The sequence below is a fragment of the Artemia sp. Qi Xiang Cuo genome, chromosome 9 (genome assembly GCF_049724085.1).
Source record: "Artemia sp. Qi Xiang Cuo chromosome 9, ASM4972408v1, whole genome shotgun sequence".
NCBI classification, from domain to species: Eukaryota; Metazoa; Arthropoda; class Branchiopoda; order Anostraca; family Artemiidae; genus Artemia; species Artemia sp. Qi Xiang Cuo.
In genome coordinates this window covers 54,942,544-54,960,064 of record NC_142802.1, presented here as the reverse complement: position 1 = coordinate 54,960,064, position 17,521 = coordinate 54,942,544, and the positions used below count along the sequence as shown (strand labels likewise).

The 17,521-nt window shown below is 35.6% G+C and overlaps 1 protein-coding gene across 1 annotated transcript in view; it reads right to left on the bottom strand.

Annotated features, from left to right (window-relative positions):
* The window catches only part of Hcf (Host cell factor), an 82,892-nt gene that overhangs the window by 58,003 nt on the left and 7,368 nt on the right, over positions 1-17,521 (bottom strand). Inside the window, exons 4-5 of the mRNA XM_089095031.1 lie at positions 10,459-10,650; positions 8,672-8,817 (exon numbers count right to left, since the gene is read on the bottom strand). Of these exons, the coding sequence (XP_088951157.1) occupies positions 8,672-8,817; positions 10,459-10,650 (338 nt within the window). The remainder of the gene's footprint in view (positions 1-8,671; positions 8,818-10,458; positions 10,651-17,521) is intronic.

Below are 17,521 nucleotides of genomic sequence, written 5' to 3'. Positions count from 1 at the left end.
TAAACAAAATGCAGTCCGTCGATTTTGACCTACATGCTGTACATATGCACGTAGAAGAAAAATTGTTATGGGATTTTCAAAAGCACAGGGTAGAAGCAGTCATGGAATTTGAAGGAATTTTCACAGAATTACAAGAAACCTGTGATTTACTGGAAATTGAAATCAAAACATCTAGGACAACCGCAAGACAAACTCATTGCTCAAACAATTCTACGAATAATTCAATAGATTACTATAGGTTAGCTGGTTTTTATTCCTTGTTTGGACTCGCTATTTGTGTCACTTGAAATCGAGATTCAATTACCACAACAAAACCCCGTCCAAAGAAATTCTTATCCATCCCAACATTTAAAAAAACACAGAGAAGGATACATTTGTTAATGCAATGAAAGATCTATCTGAGTTCTATGACAATGACAATTTAGAAGTGGAAGCAAGAACGTGGTAAGATGTTGTGGAAAAACAAAGAATGTGGTGAGGAAGTGAAGCTCATAGATCTCTTCTCTGAAACTACATTTTTCCCTTCAATTATGAGAGCCCTTGCTAATTATCTAACAATCCCACCAACAACATGTACTGTGGAGAGATCCTTTAGCACCCTGAGGCGAATTAAAACATAGCTGAGGAGCACTATGAGCGAGGTACGCCTATCAAGTTTGAGCTTATTAAGCATTCACAGGTGTAGAGTACAAGAGCTCAATTTGGAAGATCTGGCTATAGACAAAGTTTACAAACAGAAGCGAAATCCACAATTTGCTTTTTCTGAAAAGTTATAATTTTGTGATTTAAAGATCTTAAGTAAGTTTCTTTTCATGAGTTAAATCAATGTTTTTTAGATTTAGATAAATCAAAATCTTAAATCCGTTTTTTATTTTTTGAATTTTTAATGATTAAAAATTTGTGATTATGTTCTGAACTCCAGTTTTACTCATTTCATTTTCATGTGGTTCATTTCATTTCACTCATGTGGTTCACAATAGAGAATTTCGCTAAGAGGGCAAATGTGATCTTTAGCAGAACCCAACCGATGTTGACAAAATTTTCTGCCACCATTATGTTTTTTGTCTGTTTTTGTTGGTTTTGAAAGCAAGGCCAATATCAAAACTACATTTTACATTTTAAAAGGGAAAATCGTGTGTTTTTACAATAAGGTGCCCTCGAATGAATTTGGAAGAATATACGGATATTCAAGGATATAACGTATATTTCAATATTTTGCCCCCCCCCCCCCTAAAATTCAGCCTATGGGCGCCCATTGTCAGTAACTAATCATGAATTTCCTTGTGATTACATATCAGATTTAACTGTATGATCGTCTGATAAATGCTGCTTAATAAACATGATTTAACTGTCTGAATATGTTGATTGTTCAATCAATAGGGCATTACTGTCCTTAGACATGTATCGCCATCACTACCAGCAGCTACAATAGCTATATTGTATCTATCTGCTCTCTTTAAACGAGCAATAATTATTTATTTATATATTTATGCATTTTTTCTCGAAAACGGCTCCATAAATTTTTGGCGAAAATTGGCACCCTGGTATTTTCTGGCCTCAAAATAACCAGATAAGTCACGAGTTAGAGAAAAATCGCTTAGAGACTTAATCATGGGAAAAAAAATCATATGAGTCACGTCATATTTATATACGTTTAAAAGACAAAATTAAAGTGAAGAACAAAAGAACATGCGGCAAAAAGATAAGCGGCAGCGAGTACTACAAGCGATAGCGAGTATCAGAATGTGTAAAAAATGAAGTGAAGGACTAAGAATTGTGCTGTTAGACATCATTCCCCCCCCCAGGAATGGCCGTACCGTTAGTATAGATAGATAGATAGATATATTTCTCACAAAAGCCCAATGAGCCATGGATATTACAAATACAACAAAACACATAAAACATAATAAATTCAAACACTTTTGAAAATAACACTACGATAGAAAACCCTCTCTATGTCTCATCCCCAAACTTACAAATTTTTCTAAAATTTTTAATATCCACTTTGCAACTACTTCCTATTTTATTTTCTAAACAACTTCTATGCATGACATCCCTCCCAAAAATTTCCCTTCTAAGTACCTTCAGACACAAGCAAACATATGACACAACCAAAATTAGTAAAGATGGCAAATGACTCTAAACAGCTAAAGAAAAAGGCATGGAATAAGAAACGGCAATCTAATCTCTTTAAACGAGCAATAATTGTGTATGAATATATATAAAAACGCGATAAGAGGAATAAGACAAATACAACGACCCAAAAAACGTAAATTCACAATGGATGAAAATGAACAACCTGGACTATCAAATGAGACAAGACTAATTCGAGTAGCTAAAGCAAAAGATATTGAAAAAATGTCTGAAGTAATGAAAATCCAAAATGGAGAACAACTAAATATGGGACTAGAAGACTTACGACAACGAGGATCACAATGAATCAAAAACAAAATTGAAGCACAAAGAAATATGCGGCTAGAAGATAAACGACAGCGAGAATCAGAATGAGCCAAAATGAAAGTGAAGGACAAAGACACATGCGGTTAGATGATAAGTGACAGCAAGAATCAGAAGGAGTCAAAAAGGAAACTGAAGCAAAAAAAAAAAAATTAAGTTAGAAGAACAACGCCGTGACAATCTTCGACGCCAACAAGCTGTGCCACAAAAGTCAGTACAATCCCAAAGATGCCGTAAACCACACAAATATTAATTACAAGTCATTAGGACCCTTTAACTTTCAATGTATTCAATGTGAGCCTTCGATTTCCCCAAAGGAAAAGTAGCAAACAAAGGTGTTTCATTTGGAGATTGCTGCTTCCATGGTCGAATTGCATAGTCAGCTCCACAATTTACAAATGAATTGGTTTGCAAAATTACACGAAATGACTCTGAACAGCTGAAAAAAAAACATGGAACAAGAAACAGCAACAAATCACATAGTTGTTATGTAGCATAAATTACATAACGATATCTCCGGTTAGAAAACCAATCGAAAATGCAATGGAATGAAGGAACTGGTTATATTAGCGTTTAGACCCCGGCGCCGCACCGGCGGATCGACCGAACGCCGCCGACGAGAGGCCCGGTCGAACGCCACCGGCGTGCCGCAGGCACGCCGCCGCCGACAGAGACGGCGACGTTCGGTCGACTTTAAATTAATTTTCCGGCAATTCTTTATTGCGGCAACCGCAAGATCGGAGCTTTTCCTTCTCGTGTGGTTTAGTATTTTGACTTTCCTGATTAGAAATCAAGCAGATCTTGGACTATCCCCGAAATTCTATGCGTCACCCCGAAAAAAAAATTTGGTTCCCCGAATCCCCGAAAATCACGCACTCACGATGTCAACCTTAGCGATTTATCACCAGTGACTTTCCCTGCCAAACATTACTCGGCATGCCATAATTCTTCACTACTCTCTGGTTCGTTAATTCTCGTCTCTTTTGTTGCTTTGCATAAAAACCAGACAGATGCAATATGCAATTGCGAATATTGCAATATACACAGTTCTTCATATGTTGACAAAAAACAGTATCGTCTTTATGATATGGGTTTAAATCATTTCGAATGTAGTTTCCCAATCGCGATTTCCAACATCGTTGGTAGTCAAGAATTTTATTTTCAAGTTGAATAGAATTATAGAACGAATTCACTACTATACAGCTTCAGCCTTCAGTTGGATTTTGAATTGACAGCCGACAGATTGCTTCTACAGCTGAATTGTAAGTTTGCAGATTTTTTTCTTTGATTTTTTTTGATTTTACTGTTTTTAGATAAGATTTTCTTAATGTTTAATACTCAATTGTTGAACGCCTGAATGTTTAATGCTCAATTGTTCGGAAGCTACCCCAAAAATATGACTCATAAATAAATAGTAAATTATTGCCTAAAGGGGGGGGATAGGGGGCTATCATTTTTAGGTGATAATACCCTATTTTTTTTTTATTGAAAGCAGGGATGCCAAAAGGATGATTATTTTTTCATTTAAAGAGGAGACAGAAGAAAATGATATCAAATTCCCTGGGAAACCATTGAAATATTTTGATAGACCCAGGGCCCCCCATAAAGACTTGTTCATTGTCTTGGATATTTTGCGATTTCGCATAGGCTACTGGCCTAATTTGGCTTTTGTGTGTGCTCCCTTTAAATTAGATAATTTGGATCTTATTGAATAGCAAGATAAGTATACGAGTCAGCGTTCCGATAAGACGGGGCATTTCTGAAAAATATTGACATTTTTGTTTCTTCCACTGAGCCTAGGTACACTCATTCACACAATTTTTTTCCCGGAACTACAAGGTGTAAAACGGTGGATCTAATGTTTGTTTGAACCGTATAGTAGCCATTCTAAATAGTCAAAAGATCACTCTCCCAATGTACGCTGGGACAGTATAATATCAAGGTGGTATACAGGGGGGGGGGGGGGTAGGGTGGTATTACATTTCAATGATAATATCTCGAAATTTTTTTATTGAAAGCAGGGATCCCAAAAAGTTATATTTTTTTTTTAATTTAAAGCAGAGACGGTATTTTATCAAGGTGGTATCCAGAGGGGGGGGGGGGGGGGGTTGTGAGCTATCATATTTAAATGATAATACCTAGATTTTTTTTTGAAAGCAGGGGTGCCAATAAGTTAATTTTTTTTTATATTTAAAACAGAGATGGTGTCCTATCAAGATAGTATCCATAAGGGGGGGGGCATAGGAAGTTATTATATTTAAGTGATAGTGCCTTGATTTTTTTTTTTTTTTTTATTATTGAAAGCAGGTTTGCCGAAAAGTTGAAAAAAATTGAAAGTATTTTCGGTAGTTATACTTAATACAGCACTCACGTGGTTTTGCCGTCCAAGAGAAAATGGACATGTGCATCCAACCTGTTTTTTTTTCTTATTGATGCAACGGGTTTACTTTAAAAACATTCATTCATATGTACCAGATATAGTCACACTAAAACGAATTGGTGTGACGAAAGCGATATCGACATCCCCACCTAACGTTGCGCTCGAGTGACAATGCCGCCCTTGGTCCAGTGCCCAAGTTACATTAATAGTCCAGGTCATAATAAAACCTTTCTATATAGTTGGTTCGATGAGCAGTCTTGTATAGTCATATGAGCTAAAGAGACGAAATGACACATCGTTCTTTATCAACCAAAGTGGTTTGAAAAGATTAATTGATCCTCGAAGGATGGCTGAAATTATACGCAAACACAACAAATATAACATTTGGAATGTTATAACACTTTTTTCAAAGCTTTGAAGAAAAGCAAAAAAGGCTAAAATACCCCTAACTAGGCTTGAAAGCTATTTTAAAAAGAAACTCTTTGGAGATTTCCATGGAAATGACCATAGCAGAAGCTTTGAGCCTGGGTGGGAATCTAAGAGGAGTCTGAGTGGGAATCTGAGTATTTTGACCACAGGTGACTTATTGTTGCGACTTTCTTAAATTTGGTAATTTTTGTGAGCATTTGGAAATCAAAGCTTAAACTCAATAACTGATACTAAGTGTCCTAACATTTTGCTTGGATTAAAAGTGACGAATTAGGATGAAAATCTCAACATCTTCCTTGAGCTACTTCAGTCTGCATATTATTTCATTTATTTACATTTAAAACTGGTGAGCTTTTCTTTTTTTACCAGAAAATAGCTGGCATTTAATGTTTCTTCATACCGAATAAACCATTAAATGTTTTTTGTTTCATTGTAATTGAAGTGTTCTCATGTGAAGTGTTCATCATGTATGTTTCAATTTGATAAATTTACTCCTTTCAGATGCAATTTATAATTTAACTGATATTAGGTTTTTATCAATTTATAATTTGGAATGAATCCACAAAAGAAAAAAACCGAATAATATCCAAAATAGCAGCCCAAAGTAATAAAAAAGCAGCAGTTCAACCTACATGACATATATTTTTATAAAGAAACCAAAAAGCTTTAAAATGCATTTTTTTTAAATTGTAATTAAAAACCAGTTTTTAATACAAGCAAAAAAAAAAAAAACAATTAATATCAAAGTCGCCCATTTCAACTGTTTTAAAGGTGACAAAACAGATATAGGCAAAGGGCATTATGAAAAAATTAAGCTTCTAAGTTCAAAGTTATATTCAAAGTTTTTAGCCAGATAACTGACGATTTTTGTGATACGGTATTTGAAGTTGTATATGCAGTAATGCTCGATGAAAAAAACTACTAATTTTGATAATTATTTATGTTAAGAATACATAACTAATAGATACCTCAACTACTCGTATTATGCAATGGTTCTGAAACGTCACAGCCATTTCGGTTCTACCACATTTCTACTTCTGTTGATGAATAACGAAGAAGAACAGTTTCCAGCCAGCGACTTTTGAATTTTTGAACTCATGAATAGGCTCGAATCTGTTGTAAATTTAATCTGTGATTTGAGAAAGACTGATGAAAACATTGTTTGCGGTCAACATTGATCACGCCGGCAGCGCGCCGCCGACATCTTACCGGCGGCGTGGCGCGGCGTGCTGTTTTTGGCCCCGCCGTCGCCGGTCTTCCCTCATCGGCGCGGCGCCGGGGTCTACTGTGAAAGATAATCAGGGAGGAGGAATCAAAATTGTGGCAGAGTTCTCAAAATTACAATGGAATGAAGGAACGCTTTATTTTAGCGGAAAGGATAAACAGGAAGGAGGAGCAACGTAATTAAAGCAAAATATACAAGATGACGAACGATTCCGAAAACCTAAAGCAAAAGGCATGGAACAAGTGACAGCAAAAATCACATTGAATTGTAAACAAAAATGCTGCACAACGAAATCTGCAGTTATAGGACAAACCAGAATTACAATGGAATAAAGCAACGTCTTATTTTAGCGTCTGTCAAGGGTAAACAGGATGGAGGACTTGAATTCATACCAGAATTTCTTAATTCAATTGAGACTGTTGATTTGCCGCTCTATTACTCAAAACTAAAGAATTGCACTAAGAGCTAAACAAAAACTAAAGAATCCAAACAGCTAACAAAACAAAATAAAAACACTCTATTATGCACCTTTTCAAAAAGCATTTAGTCAATGCATCATTGACAGCACTTTTTGTTTCAATTAAGCTCTGACGATTTATAAGTGGTCCAAATACAAAGCTGGAGACGAGTCCTCATAGAGTGAATACAGAAGGCAAACCCACTAGGTGAGGAACGGAGAGGCAGTAGAGGATGGGACCTCCCATTTTTGCATATATCGTTTCGCAGACCCGTAATCAAAGGGGGACTTCAGACTTGGGCCCAACCGATATATTATGGGGCCGACATAAGGGTCCGTGATATTATCGGATATCGGGAAAAATATTGGATATCGGCCGTTTTTTTTTAATGCTTGGCTTATCCAGAAGATGGCACGAGATTTCCTCAGGCAGTTTTTGCTTGTCCAGTCCTTGGGGACGGAGCCACCAGCTAAACTTGACTATGCTGGAGAAAGCAGCAGAGGTGAGTCACATGAATTCTAAGTATATTTTTTGTCAAAACTTGTTAATACACACCTGTTGCAGCAATGTTCGAATGTATGGTGAGTCCAAGAACGTACAACCGGAGTTGTTCTTCTATGTCTCCTGTATACCAGATACAAGCACCGACCCTCTAAATAAAAAAAACACTCGGTAACACTAAAAGGTGGTCACAAAAAGGAAACACAGAGTCGGACACTGGAAGAAACAAAATTAGCCACTGCAACAGAAGAGGAGGAAAACCCAAAACGAAAGAGAATATGCACAGCAAAATTGATTGACTGCATGTTTGATGACATACTTGCAACTTCAAGCTGAGGAAGAGGAGTCAGCAGATAATATTGATCAGGAACTGGAAAGGTATATGAGTGAGGCTGTCATTGACAGGGAAAAAATCTGTCTGTTAGAGCGGTGGAGAAATAACAGCAGTCGTTTCAAGAGACTGACAGAATAGCTTGCTAGAAAGTACCTCTGCTGTCCATCGTCTTCTATCTTTAGCAAAAGAGTTTTCAGCACAGATGGGAACATTTAAGATGACAAACGAAGGTCTCTGAAAGGATAAAATTCTGAAAAGTTATGTTTCCTGCATTACAACTTACCCCAGTTGGACTGGCCTTATTAAGCACTGTTCACCCGAAACTTTATTTGATTTAATTACTTTTCTAAGTCTTTTCCAAATAATCCTTTTTTGCATTATCTGGAATCTACAGTGAATTACTGAGTCCGTTCTTTTATGTGTAATAGACCAGGGAGAAATATGTGAGTATGAATATGGGCAGAGAATGCAGCGGTTAAACTTCAGGAAAAATGTTTTCGAGGAAAATTTATCGGCAAATTATACGATATTGTATCGGTACAATACCGATATATCGGTATCGGACCCCAAAAATCCATATCGGTCGGGCCCTACTCCAGACCCACGCCCCAACCCATCAATCTTAAAAGTTTGATAGATTCCCATATTTTCCTCATCTCTTCAACATATCTTTTCGGCGATATTTCGAATACCTCTCCCTCTTTTCGAAAAGAATTTCTCAATACATGCCTATTCTTATGCATTTACGTTATACCTCCTGCAGTGCTTGATAATAATGCTTTGTCTTAGACTGACTAAAGGGAGAAACATACAACCGATGAACTATGTGAGTTAAATGAGCACAAAACCGAAAGAGAAAAATGACAACTCAACAAGAGTAAACCCACTTGATTATTCCAGGCTTTTCTGTATCCATCTCTTCCAGACCAAATATAAATTCGACTTTGAGCACCTACAGCAGAGTGTCCAGCTCGAGCACGTGGAGTGTTTTCCTCGGATGTGTCTAGTGCTAGTCTTTCCCAAGTCATGGTTTCTAAGAGAACGAAAAGCTGGTTAAACCCTTAAAATACAAAGTATAAATTCTTTTTTTCTTAGTCACACTGCCTTTTTTTAAATCATGCCCAGAGGCTCTTGATTTGGTGGCTCAATAGAGCCACCAAACGTGATAGAACCCCAAACGTTTGGTGGCTCAATAGAGCCCCAAACGTGATTTTTTATTGACATTATGAATACAAAATTAACGCATCATAGCAGAACTGAGAAACTAAAAAATATATAAATACTAGTAGTGGGACGACGCTAAAAATTTTCACGACTCCAATCCTAAGCTCAATTCCTCTTCCGTGTCTCGATTCTGACACGATTCAAGATTTCAAGATGTTTTTTGTTTCTTAAGGGGATTCGAAACAATAAAATCATTTTGTGCGTGTTAGTGGTGGCTGATTACCTAAAAGACTAAGGACCCATTAGGGAACTCTCCCAAGGGAGAGTTCCCTAATAGCTCTCACCATCGAGAGCTATCGAGAATCTGTGGTTTAACTATAATATTGTATAGCTAAGGCAATGAAATTTTACAGTCCAGTGTCGGAAAGGTTTTCAATCAAAGCGGGTAGCACCACAGGGAACTGACAAAGCAGCAAGAATGTTCGAATGATACTTCCACTGAGCTGATTTTAACGTTTTCCTAGCAGGTATGCTAAAACATTTTTAGGGACCGCCCTTTCGTGAACTTTAAAAAGGAAATTATGTTCCATTTAATCGAAAAAACAAAATTTACACTTTCAAATGATATAAGTTTCATTGAAACTTGATATCTCTATCTCCAGCATAAAAAGGGAGAAGTTGCCTGATTATATTTAAAGCCAACATGTTTCGTTGCATGATATATTTTTTTTCACTATTGATCAATAATCTATGCAAAAGATGTCATAAGCAATTTGTTTCCCTAAGAGAAAATACTCAGAGGTAATTGAGCATCAAAAACCTAGTATTTTAGCACTTTTAAAATAGTTTTGAGAGACTCAGAATGAGTTTCTGGGTTTCTAAGAATGTGACTCAGAAAGAGAAACTCAGAATGAGTTTCTGGGCAGCAAGACATGTTTGCTCTCATACTCTTGTTCTAATAAAACTAAAAATTGTTCTTGTATCTAATAAATAATTGAATCTAATAAAACTTGTTCTAGTAACTAAACTTAAAATACTAAATAAAATTACTAAAAATTCATTTAAATTTTGATAAAATTTTAATCAGTTAACTTTGAATTAACTAATTAATTAAGCAATAAGATATGTTTGCTCGCACAATACTTTTTTTTAAGGGCCAATCTTCAGAAAAACAAGAATAATTTTCACAATTTTTGACACCATGAGGCTCTTTGGCCAATTTCTTCTTCTTTTTTTTTGGGGGGGGGAGCATTAATTTAGGTAGCTCTACAGCTCTAGGTGGCAATTAATCAATTAGCATGAATTAGGGGTAGCTTTGGCAGATCCCTACGATTAATAGTTTGCATCAATAGTGATAGAAACATGGGCAACAATTGGAGGGAGGGGGGATTTTTGAAATCTCTTTTTGGTATTTTTATTAAAAATAAAAGAAAATCATTGTCCCGCACCTTAAATTTGAAAAATACTTGTTTTGTATCTTTATGAAAAATCGACAAAAAAACAGAATTACCGAGATTTAAACTAGCAAGACTGTTGGTACATTTCCATTCTTTTTCATGAGCAGATATCTGAGCATCTTCAGCAATCAAAGGCACCCAACCTCCAAATACGTACATCTTGGAGTTTATCACTGTAGCACTGTGCAAAGACCTTGGGAGAGGGGGTATACCCATCAGTTCTGGTTTTGTCCATGTCAAAGAATCTAAATAAAGATGAAGATAGAATAAATAAAAAATAAAAAAATCAGTCTTCACTGAGACTGATTCAGTCAAAATCAGTCTCAGAAAAAAAAAGTTGCTTCACAAATAGCAATAATAAGCCTCTCAGGTAAGCAGAACTAACCCCTCCTTATCAGAGCGACTCAAAAATCCTGTAACAATCTAAATGAATAAAAAATGGATATTAGCCAATTTGAATTAAGCATATCCGTTGACCCGACAAGGACTTGTGCTGTTGTTTTTTATTCTGTCCACTCAGTGGGCGCTTGATTTGTAGAATGTTGACGTTTTGACCACATAGTGCTCTGTTATTGGACAATAACAGAAAAAATGACGAAAATACCATTTATTGTTCCCAAAAACTAATGTCAGTCCCAAATTTACCTGTTAGTCAGCATTAATCTACAGAAATAATACAAAACCAAAACAAAAATAGCAGTAGTGAATTGACACGATTACAATAAAAATATAGCTTTTTAAACTCACTAACAAAACTTAACAACCTGAGATAATGACAAGTTTACTCTTTATTCTTTTGATAATAGTCTGCTCATTTTGCTATTTTTGTAAACAGCGTTGAAGTTGCTGGATTCTTAAGCCTAGTTATTTTTAAAAACTAGGGGGATAAATTTGTCATTGTCTTATAATTTATTCAATAAAAATATCAATAGGCATTTTTCAATGAAGATACTCCACAAAAAAGGTATTTTTCAAAATCTAGGGAAGGTACAAGAACGCCCCCTCCCCCCTATATTGCCGCCATTGCTGAAGAATTTAAACAATCTCAACTTTGAATTAACTTTTACTTCTTAGATGATGCAATACCAACATATTAGTCTTTCCAGCCCCTTTCAGAATGTTTTGTAGTACTTCCCCCCCCCCATTTTTGCCACAGCAAAAAAATGTTTAAAAGGGGACCAAAAGCATGCCAAGACTAAAGAACTATTGTAGTTATTTCAAAATTGTAAACTTTCCATACAATGTAGAAACTGTTACCTTATCAAAAAAGAAAAAAGCGAAAAGAATTTTGGTCAAACAGTTCGTGGTAACAACTTGTAAGTAAGGAGCGACTTGACCCAATAGTAACCGAAATTCTAAAAAAATTGAATTTTGATAACAATAGATACACAAAAACAATTGGCTTTTTATGCCGATTCCAATTATAAAAGATTCATCAAATTTAATGTTACCCATCAAAAGTTACGAGCTTGAAAAAAAAAGCTTTAAAAGTTTGCCCGATTTCCAAAAAAGGGGGGGGGGGGGCCAGTCCCAAAAAGTCAAGAAATATTGTTAAAAATTGCACCATCAGATTTAGCGTATCATAAAGCCGTACTGTAGAGATTTCAAGCTCCCATCTCTAAAAATATGGAATTTTGTGTTGTTTTTTTTGCTAGAAGGAAGACCATGGATGCATCTTTTTTTTTTGTTCTTCATAGGGGTGACCGTGTCTACCCAATAGTCCTAGAAGAGTGGGAGATGACTCATTTGAATGGAAATTAAAAGTTCTAGTGACATTTTTAAGTGAGCAAAAATTGGAAGGCAACTAGCCTCCTCCCATGCTCTGTTTCCCCAAAAATCATCTGATAAAATTTTGAGACAGCCGTTTTTTTTCAGTATAGTTAAAAGGTCCAATAACTATGTCTTTGGGGATGAAATAAGCCCCAGAGCCCCCAGAGGAAGAATTTTCCATTGGGATGGAAGTTTTCATAGGTCAACTTTCCAGGGGAAATTTTAAATGGGGGGGGGGATTTGTCTGAATTCACATACCAAATTCGTTTTATTTGTCTTCCTTTCTCATTGGCAACCCCGTTTCGCATGCAGAGATGCTCTGGGGAAATTGCCCATAGAAACTTTTCAGCGGAGTTGTAATTCTCTTGGAAGATTGTGTTGGGGGGGGGGGGGGATTCCCACGGGAGATATTCTCCACAGAGAATTATCACCAGGAGAAATTTTCCGCGGAAGAAACTTGTTAATGGGAAGGAGGGAAGAGGAGAATCTCCGGAAGATATTTTCCACACATGGGGGATTCCGATATGACCTGAAAAACAAACAGAAAGTAAATAAAAACAAGTTTTTCTTCAAATAAAAGTATGCTAAGGAGTATGTTTCAGGCGGAATGGCAAGCAAGAAATTTTCTCGGGGGGATTCACAGCAAGGATGGAATTGTCCAGGGGTTAATTTCCCGGGGTAAGAATTTTACGTGGGAAGAAATTTCGATGGAGGAATTTTTCCTGTGGGGGGAGGGGATTTTCCATAGGAGGCAGACTTCCCGGGATTATTTGAAAAACGCTCAAAAATCAAATTAAAAAAGTTTTTCAACTGAAAGTATGGAGCAACATCAAAACTTACAACGAACAGAAATAATTCCGTATGAGAGGGGCTGACCCATCCTAAATAACCCAATCTTTACGCTAAAGTTCAGCCTTTTGTCCCAATTCTTTAAGAACAATTCCTGAAGCAAAAGGGCCTTGTAATTAAAATCATAACTTTTTTAAGAGTACTTGAAAAAACTTTAGCGTGAACAGAGGGGCATTGAAGAGTAGTCAGCCCCTCTCATATACGGAATAATTTCTGTCCGTTTTAAGTTTTAATGTTGCTACTTACTTTCAGTAGAAAAAACTTATTTTTTTATTTAATTCAAATAACACATCTGTTTTGAATCTCAGCCAAAATCATCAATTTGGCTTTGCAATTGAAATGACATTAGTAACACTGAATTCTTTTTATTGCGAAAGTCTGCCAAGACAGGCAGATCGTTTTCAAATAGAGCTAAAATAACCCCAAATGATAAATTACACGTTCTGCAGACCCGACATATGAAAAAAAACAGCAAAACAAGGAGCTAAAACAAATAAAAAAAAAAAAAAAAGGAATATGAATGAAGTACTAATCCCTCAACCGATATTCAGATAAAGTTCTGCCAAAATAAAGGACTATAAATGATGAACTACGTGTTTTGCAGTTTCACCCCTTTTAGTCCAGGCGCCAAGTGCAAAAATCTTGACCCCCCCCCCATGTTGTAAAAGGTACAATTTGTTGGCGGACGGATTCTGGTCATTTTGACCCTGTTGATCACGAATCTGTCAGGACCCACGACCGCCAGCACTGCCATGACCATCAAATTTCAAATGTTTAACTTTTGGTGTTGTAACAGGAGTAAATTCCTAACTTCATGGTTTAACTGATGAAAAATTAGCAAAGCTAATGTTTGATTAATTTTTTCTAAGCCAATATGGCAATCAGAGTGCCAAAGCATGCCAGAATAAAAATAACTGAATCCCAATAGACTGATCTAATCACTGACTTTAACAGAAAAAAATACCACCCAACAAAGCATAACAATAGGTGAGATGATGATAATATTGCATGACTCACTAAAGATGATTCACAAATCTACCAGGGTTCTGGATCTCTGAGCTTAATTGGAGCTCAACCTTTTATATGTGTAATTGAAATTAAAATTAAACAAAAAATTAAAATTAAACAAAAATAATTAAAATTAAGCAAAAAATTGTTTGTGAAGTGTACCTTTGTACCTATGACCTTTGTATCCTTTCAGGGTACTGACTAAGGTCAAACTAGAGAACTTAGCTACTTATGGTATAATTTCACTTTTTAAGATTATTTGCTGGCTAAAATAAGTTACTAAGAGGCAAATGTAAGAAAATAAACTTTTCAGAGACTGATTTCAAAATTCTCCACCATAAGGTAGCTAAAAATCTTAAGTTTGCCTCCTACTGTAGCAAAGTGGTGATTGCAAAAACCACCACTCATTCAGACTCGCTAAAGGCTCAGCCAAAATTCAGTGAATTATTCACAAATAGCTTAAGAATATTGCCTTGTACAATGACGGGCCACTGTAGAGGGGCCGTCTACACATTTTATGTGATATTTAAAGGAGTTTTTAATTGGAGGCAAACAGTTCACGTCTTTCTTTTGGTGGAATAAATGCACTTGCAGATTGCTCAATGTCAGGGATTCACTGGCTTTTCTACCATACACCTAAGCACCACTTTTTGACATAGTTTAGTAATGTCCTCCTCATATTTTGGAAGATTTGAGATGTTGCATTCAACAATGGAATAAATATTTACCATGGGCTCTGTCATTACAGATTTTTCTGCAGCACCAACTTATGTTTTATTCCCTTTCAAACAGAAAAAAGCTCACTGTATCAGAGTCACTAAAGCAGTAGATCAATCCTATAGAATTTACTAATACTGACTCCATATTTCTCATGATAAGATGTACTGGCATCAGCTTTTCTCCCATGTACAGATACAATTCTGGCTCTTCAACTATGCTAAGAGAGGCCAACTCTTTGAAATAGTGGATTAGAATAACAGCATATTATAGCTAATATTCCTCTGAATAGGGAAGCAATCCTAGCAAACAGGCTAGAATAAAGCTAGAAGCTTTACTTTCAATAGATGGTAAAGTTGGAGTTTTGATTATCCTTGGGGCCTTTTAGCCACTCAGCAAAATAGTTGCAGAAAAAGCAGAAATGCTGCCACTGACCCTTTAGAGTTACAAAAATGAAGTTGTACTGCCTGTAATCAGATGCCTGTCAATAATATGCCATACACAGACACAGCACTCTGTAAAACAATAAAAACAGTACCAAAAATTGTTCTGGTTTGTCAACTTTTCATGTTGACTATGCTAATTTTTCTTCCAATTTTCAATTTTTTATTAAAAAAAAAAAAACTAAGTCACCAAACGAATGAAACTCTTTGCCCTCTTGAATCAGAAACTAACCTGACTTCCATGCAGGACCAGAACAGGAGCCGAACAAGGCCATACCTTTTTAGAAACTAAAAGGTGTCAAAATTGACCAAAAGGACCCAGGTTTTTCTAATCGTTTAAACTTCAAAAGAATTTAAGGAAAACCTTACTAAATTCTAATGAGAAATTTTAGCAAATGATTGATGGAAGCTTTGAAAAGTGAAAAAGTGACATTCCTGTCATTGTATGTTTATATGGTATCTCCTTGGATGTGATTATGGTTCTCTTAGAAAACTTCAGTACAGCAATTTGTGTTGATATATGGCATTGTTAAAGCTACCTTTCCTCTGCATTGGAAAGCAATCCCAGCAAACAGGCTAGAACAAAGGTAGAAATTTTACTTTCAAAAGATAGTAAAATTGAAGTTTTCATTATCCTCAGGGCCTTTTAGCCAGTCAGTAAAGAAGTTGCACAAAAGGCAGAAATACTGCTACTGGTCCTTAAGAGTTATAAAAAAATGAAGTTGAGCTGTCTGTAATCAGATGCCTGTCAATAATATACCATACATAGTCCTCTATAAAGCGATAAAAACAATATCTAAAATTGCTCTAGTTTGTCAGCTTTGCTAATGCTTGCTTATGTTTTTTAATTGTCATTGTTTTATTTAAAAAAACCTAATTCATGAAATTCTTTTCCCTCCTGAATCAGTAACTGGATAACTTCTATGAAGGACCAGCACAGGACTGCCATACCCTAAACCATACCTTTTGAAAAACTTTACCAATTTATTGGTTAATTCAGAATATACTAACATAACAAGATAACTAAGAAACAAAAATACCCATTTGATTCAGAATTCAACAGTGAATCCAAATATTACAACCATTACTTGCAGAAACTCCTCCCAGAAATTAAAAAAAAAATTGTCATTGACAGGATTCTGTACATCTTCTAGGTTCTATAAATCAAGCTTTAGTAAAAAATATTTTTTATTTATTTTTTATCTGTAGATTCTATCAATAAAGCTTTAGTAATAATAAGATATTTTTATCAGGGGTAGCTAATCTGCAGCTTCACCAAAGAAGAGATTCAGGGACAGGCCCTGGAGTAGTGACCTAAACCAGTAAGGAACGTGGTATTTTTCTATCTTCAAAAAGACAGCAAAATTTTGCTCAATAGGAATGAATATTGCAGTCTTGGATGAATTAGCAGCACTTCAGTTTGAATTAGCCTACCCTCATATTAAACTAGCCTAGGCTATACTCCTCTGTCTTTTCGAAGGTGGAAAAAATACCGCGTTTCTGTCTAGCCTAGACCCCAAACCCCAAATGAGCTGAAATCTAAACTGAAACTAAGTTTCTCTAATTCCAACCTAAAAATTTTCCTATTCATGTACAATTGAAATAGCTAACTAAGAGATAAACTTATCTTTATAATTCAATTTGGAATCAATATAGGCCTAATATTAATTTCTGTCAGAAGTATTTAACAAAGCTTTACTTTGGAAAATATAAAAAAAGTCTAAATTTAGATTTTCTTTTATTTCTTCTGTAAATACGAGACTTTTCTTGCTGCACGATTGCTGCCTTGCCCCAAAGTTATTGGCCATGTTTCGATTCTTTCGAAAACTTCGAAAAAACCGTATATTTCAAAGCATGTTTTTTCTATGATGCCGCCCCTCTGGAAAGCTGGACCCGAGCAAATCAGAATCACTGATATCGATTCTATAAGCCTATACACTCAGAAAATTTGTACCTGACACAACATGTACTTTTGGAAATTAGCAAGATAGCTTCACTTCGTGCCCCGACTATTTGAGAAAAAAAAAAAAAAAAAAAAAAAAAAAAAAAAAAGGCAGAAAACATACTCAAAAAGAAATGCTGAATCATAATTGAACAATTATTAAAATATAAGATTAAGGGATAGAGAACTTGAAGACAAAAAATAAATAAAAAGAGAATCACTGCTGGATATCTTTACAATGGTACATAATTAAGGCTTGAAACAAAAGGTAATATGTTCTGGAAGTCTAAGGAGAAATTTCCAAATAAAGAGTTGTCAATTTAATATATAAATTTCAAAAAACATTTGAATCCTTTGTCACTTGGTTAAAAGCTTCGAGGTACAGTT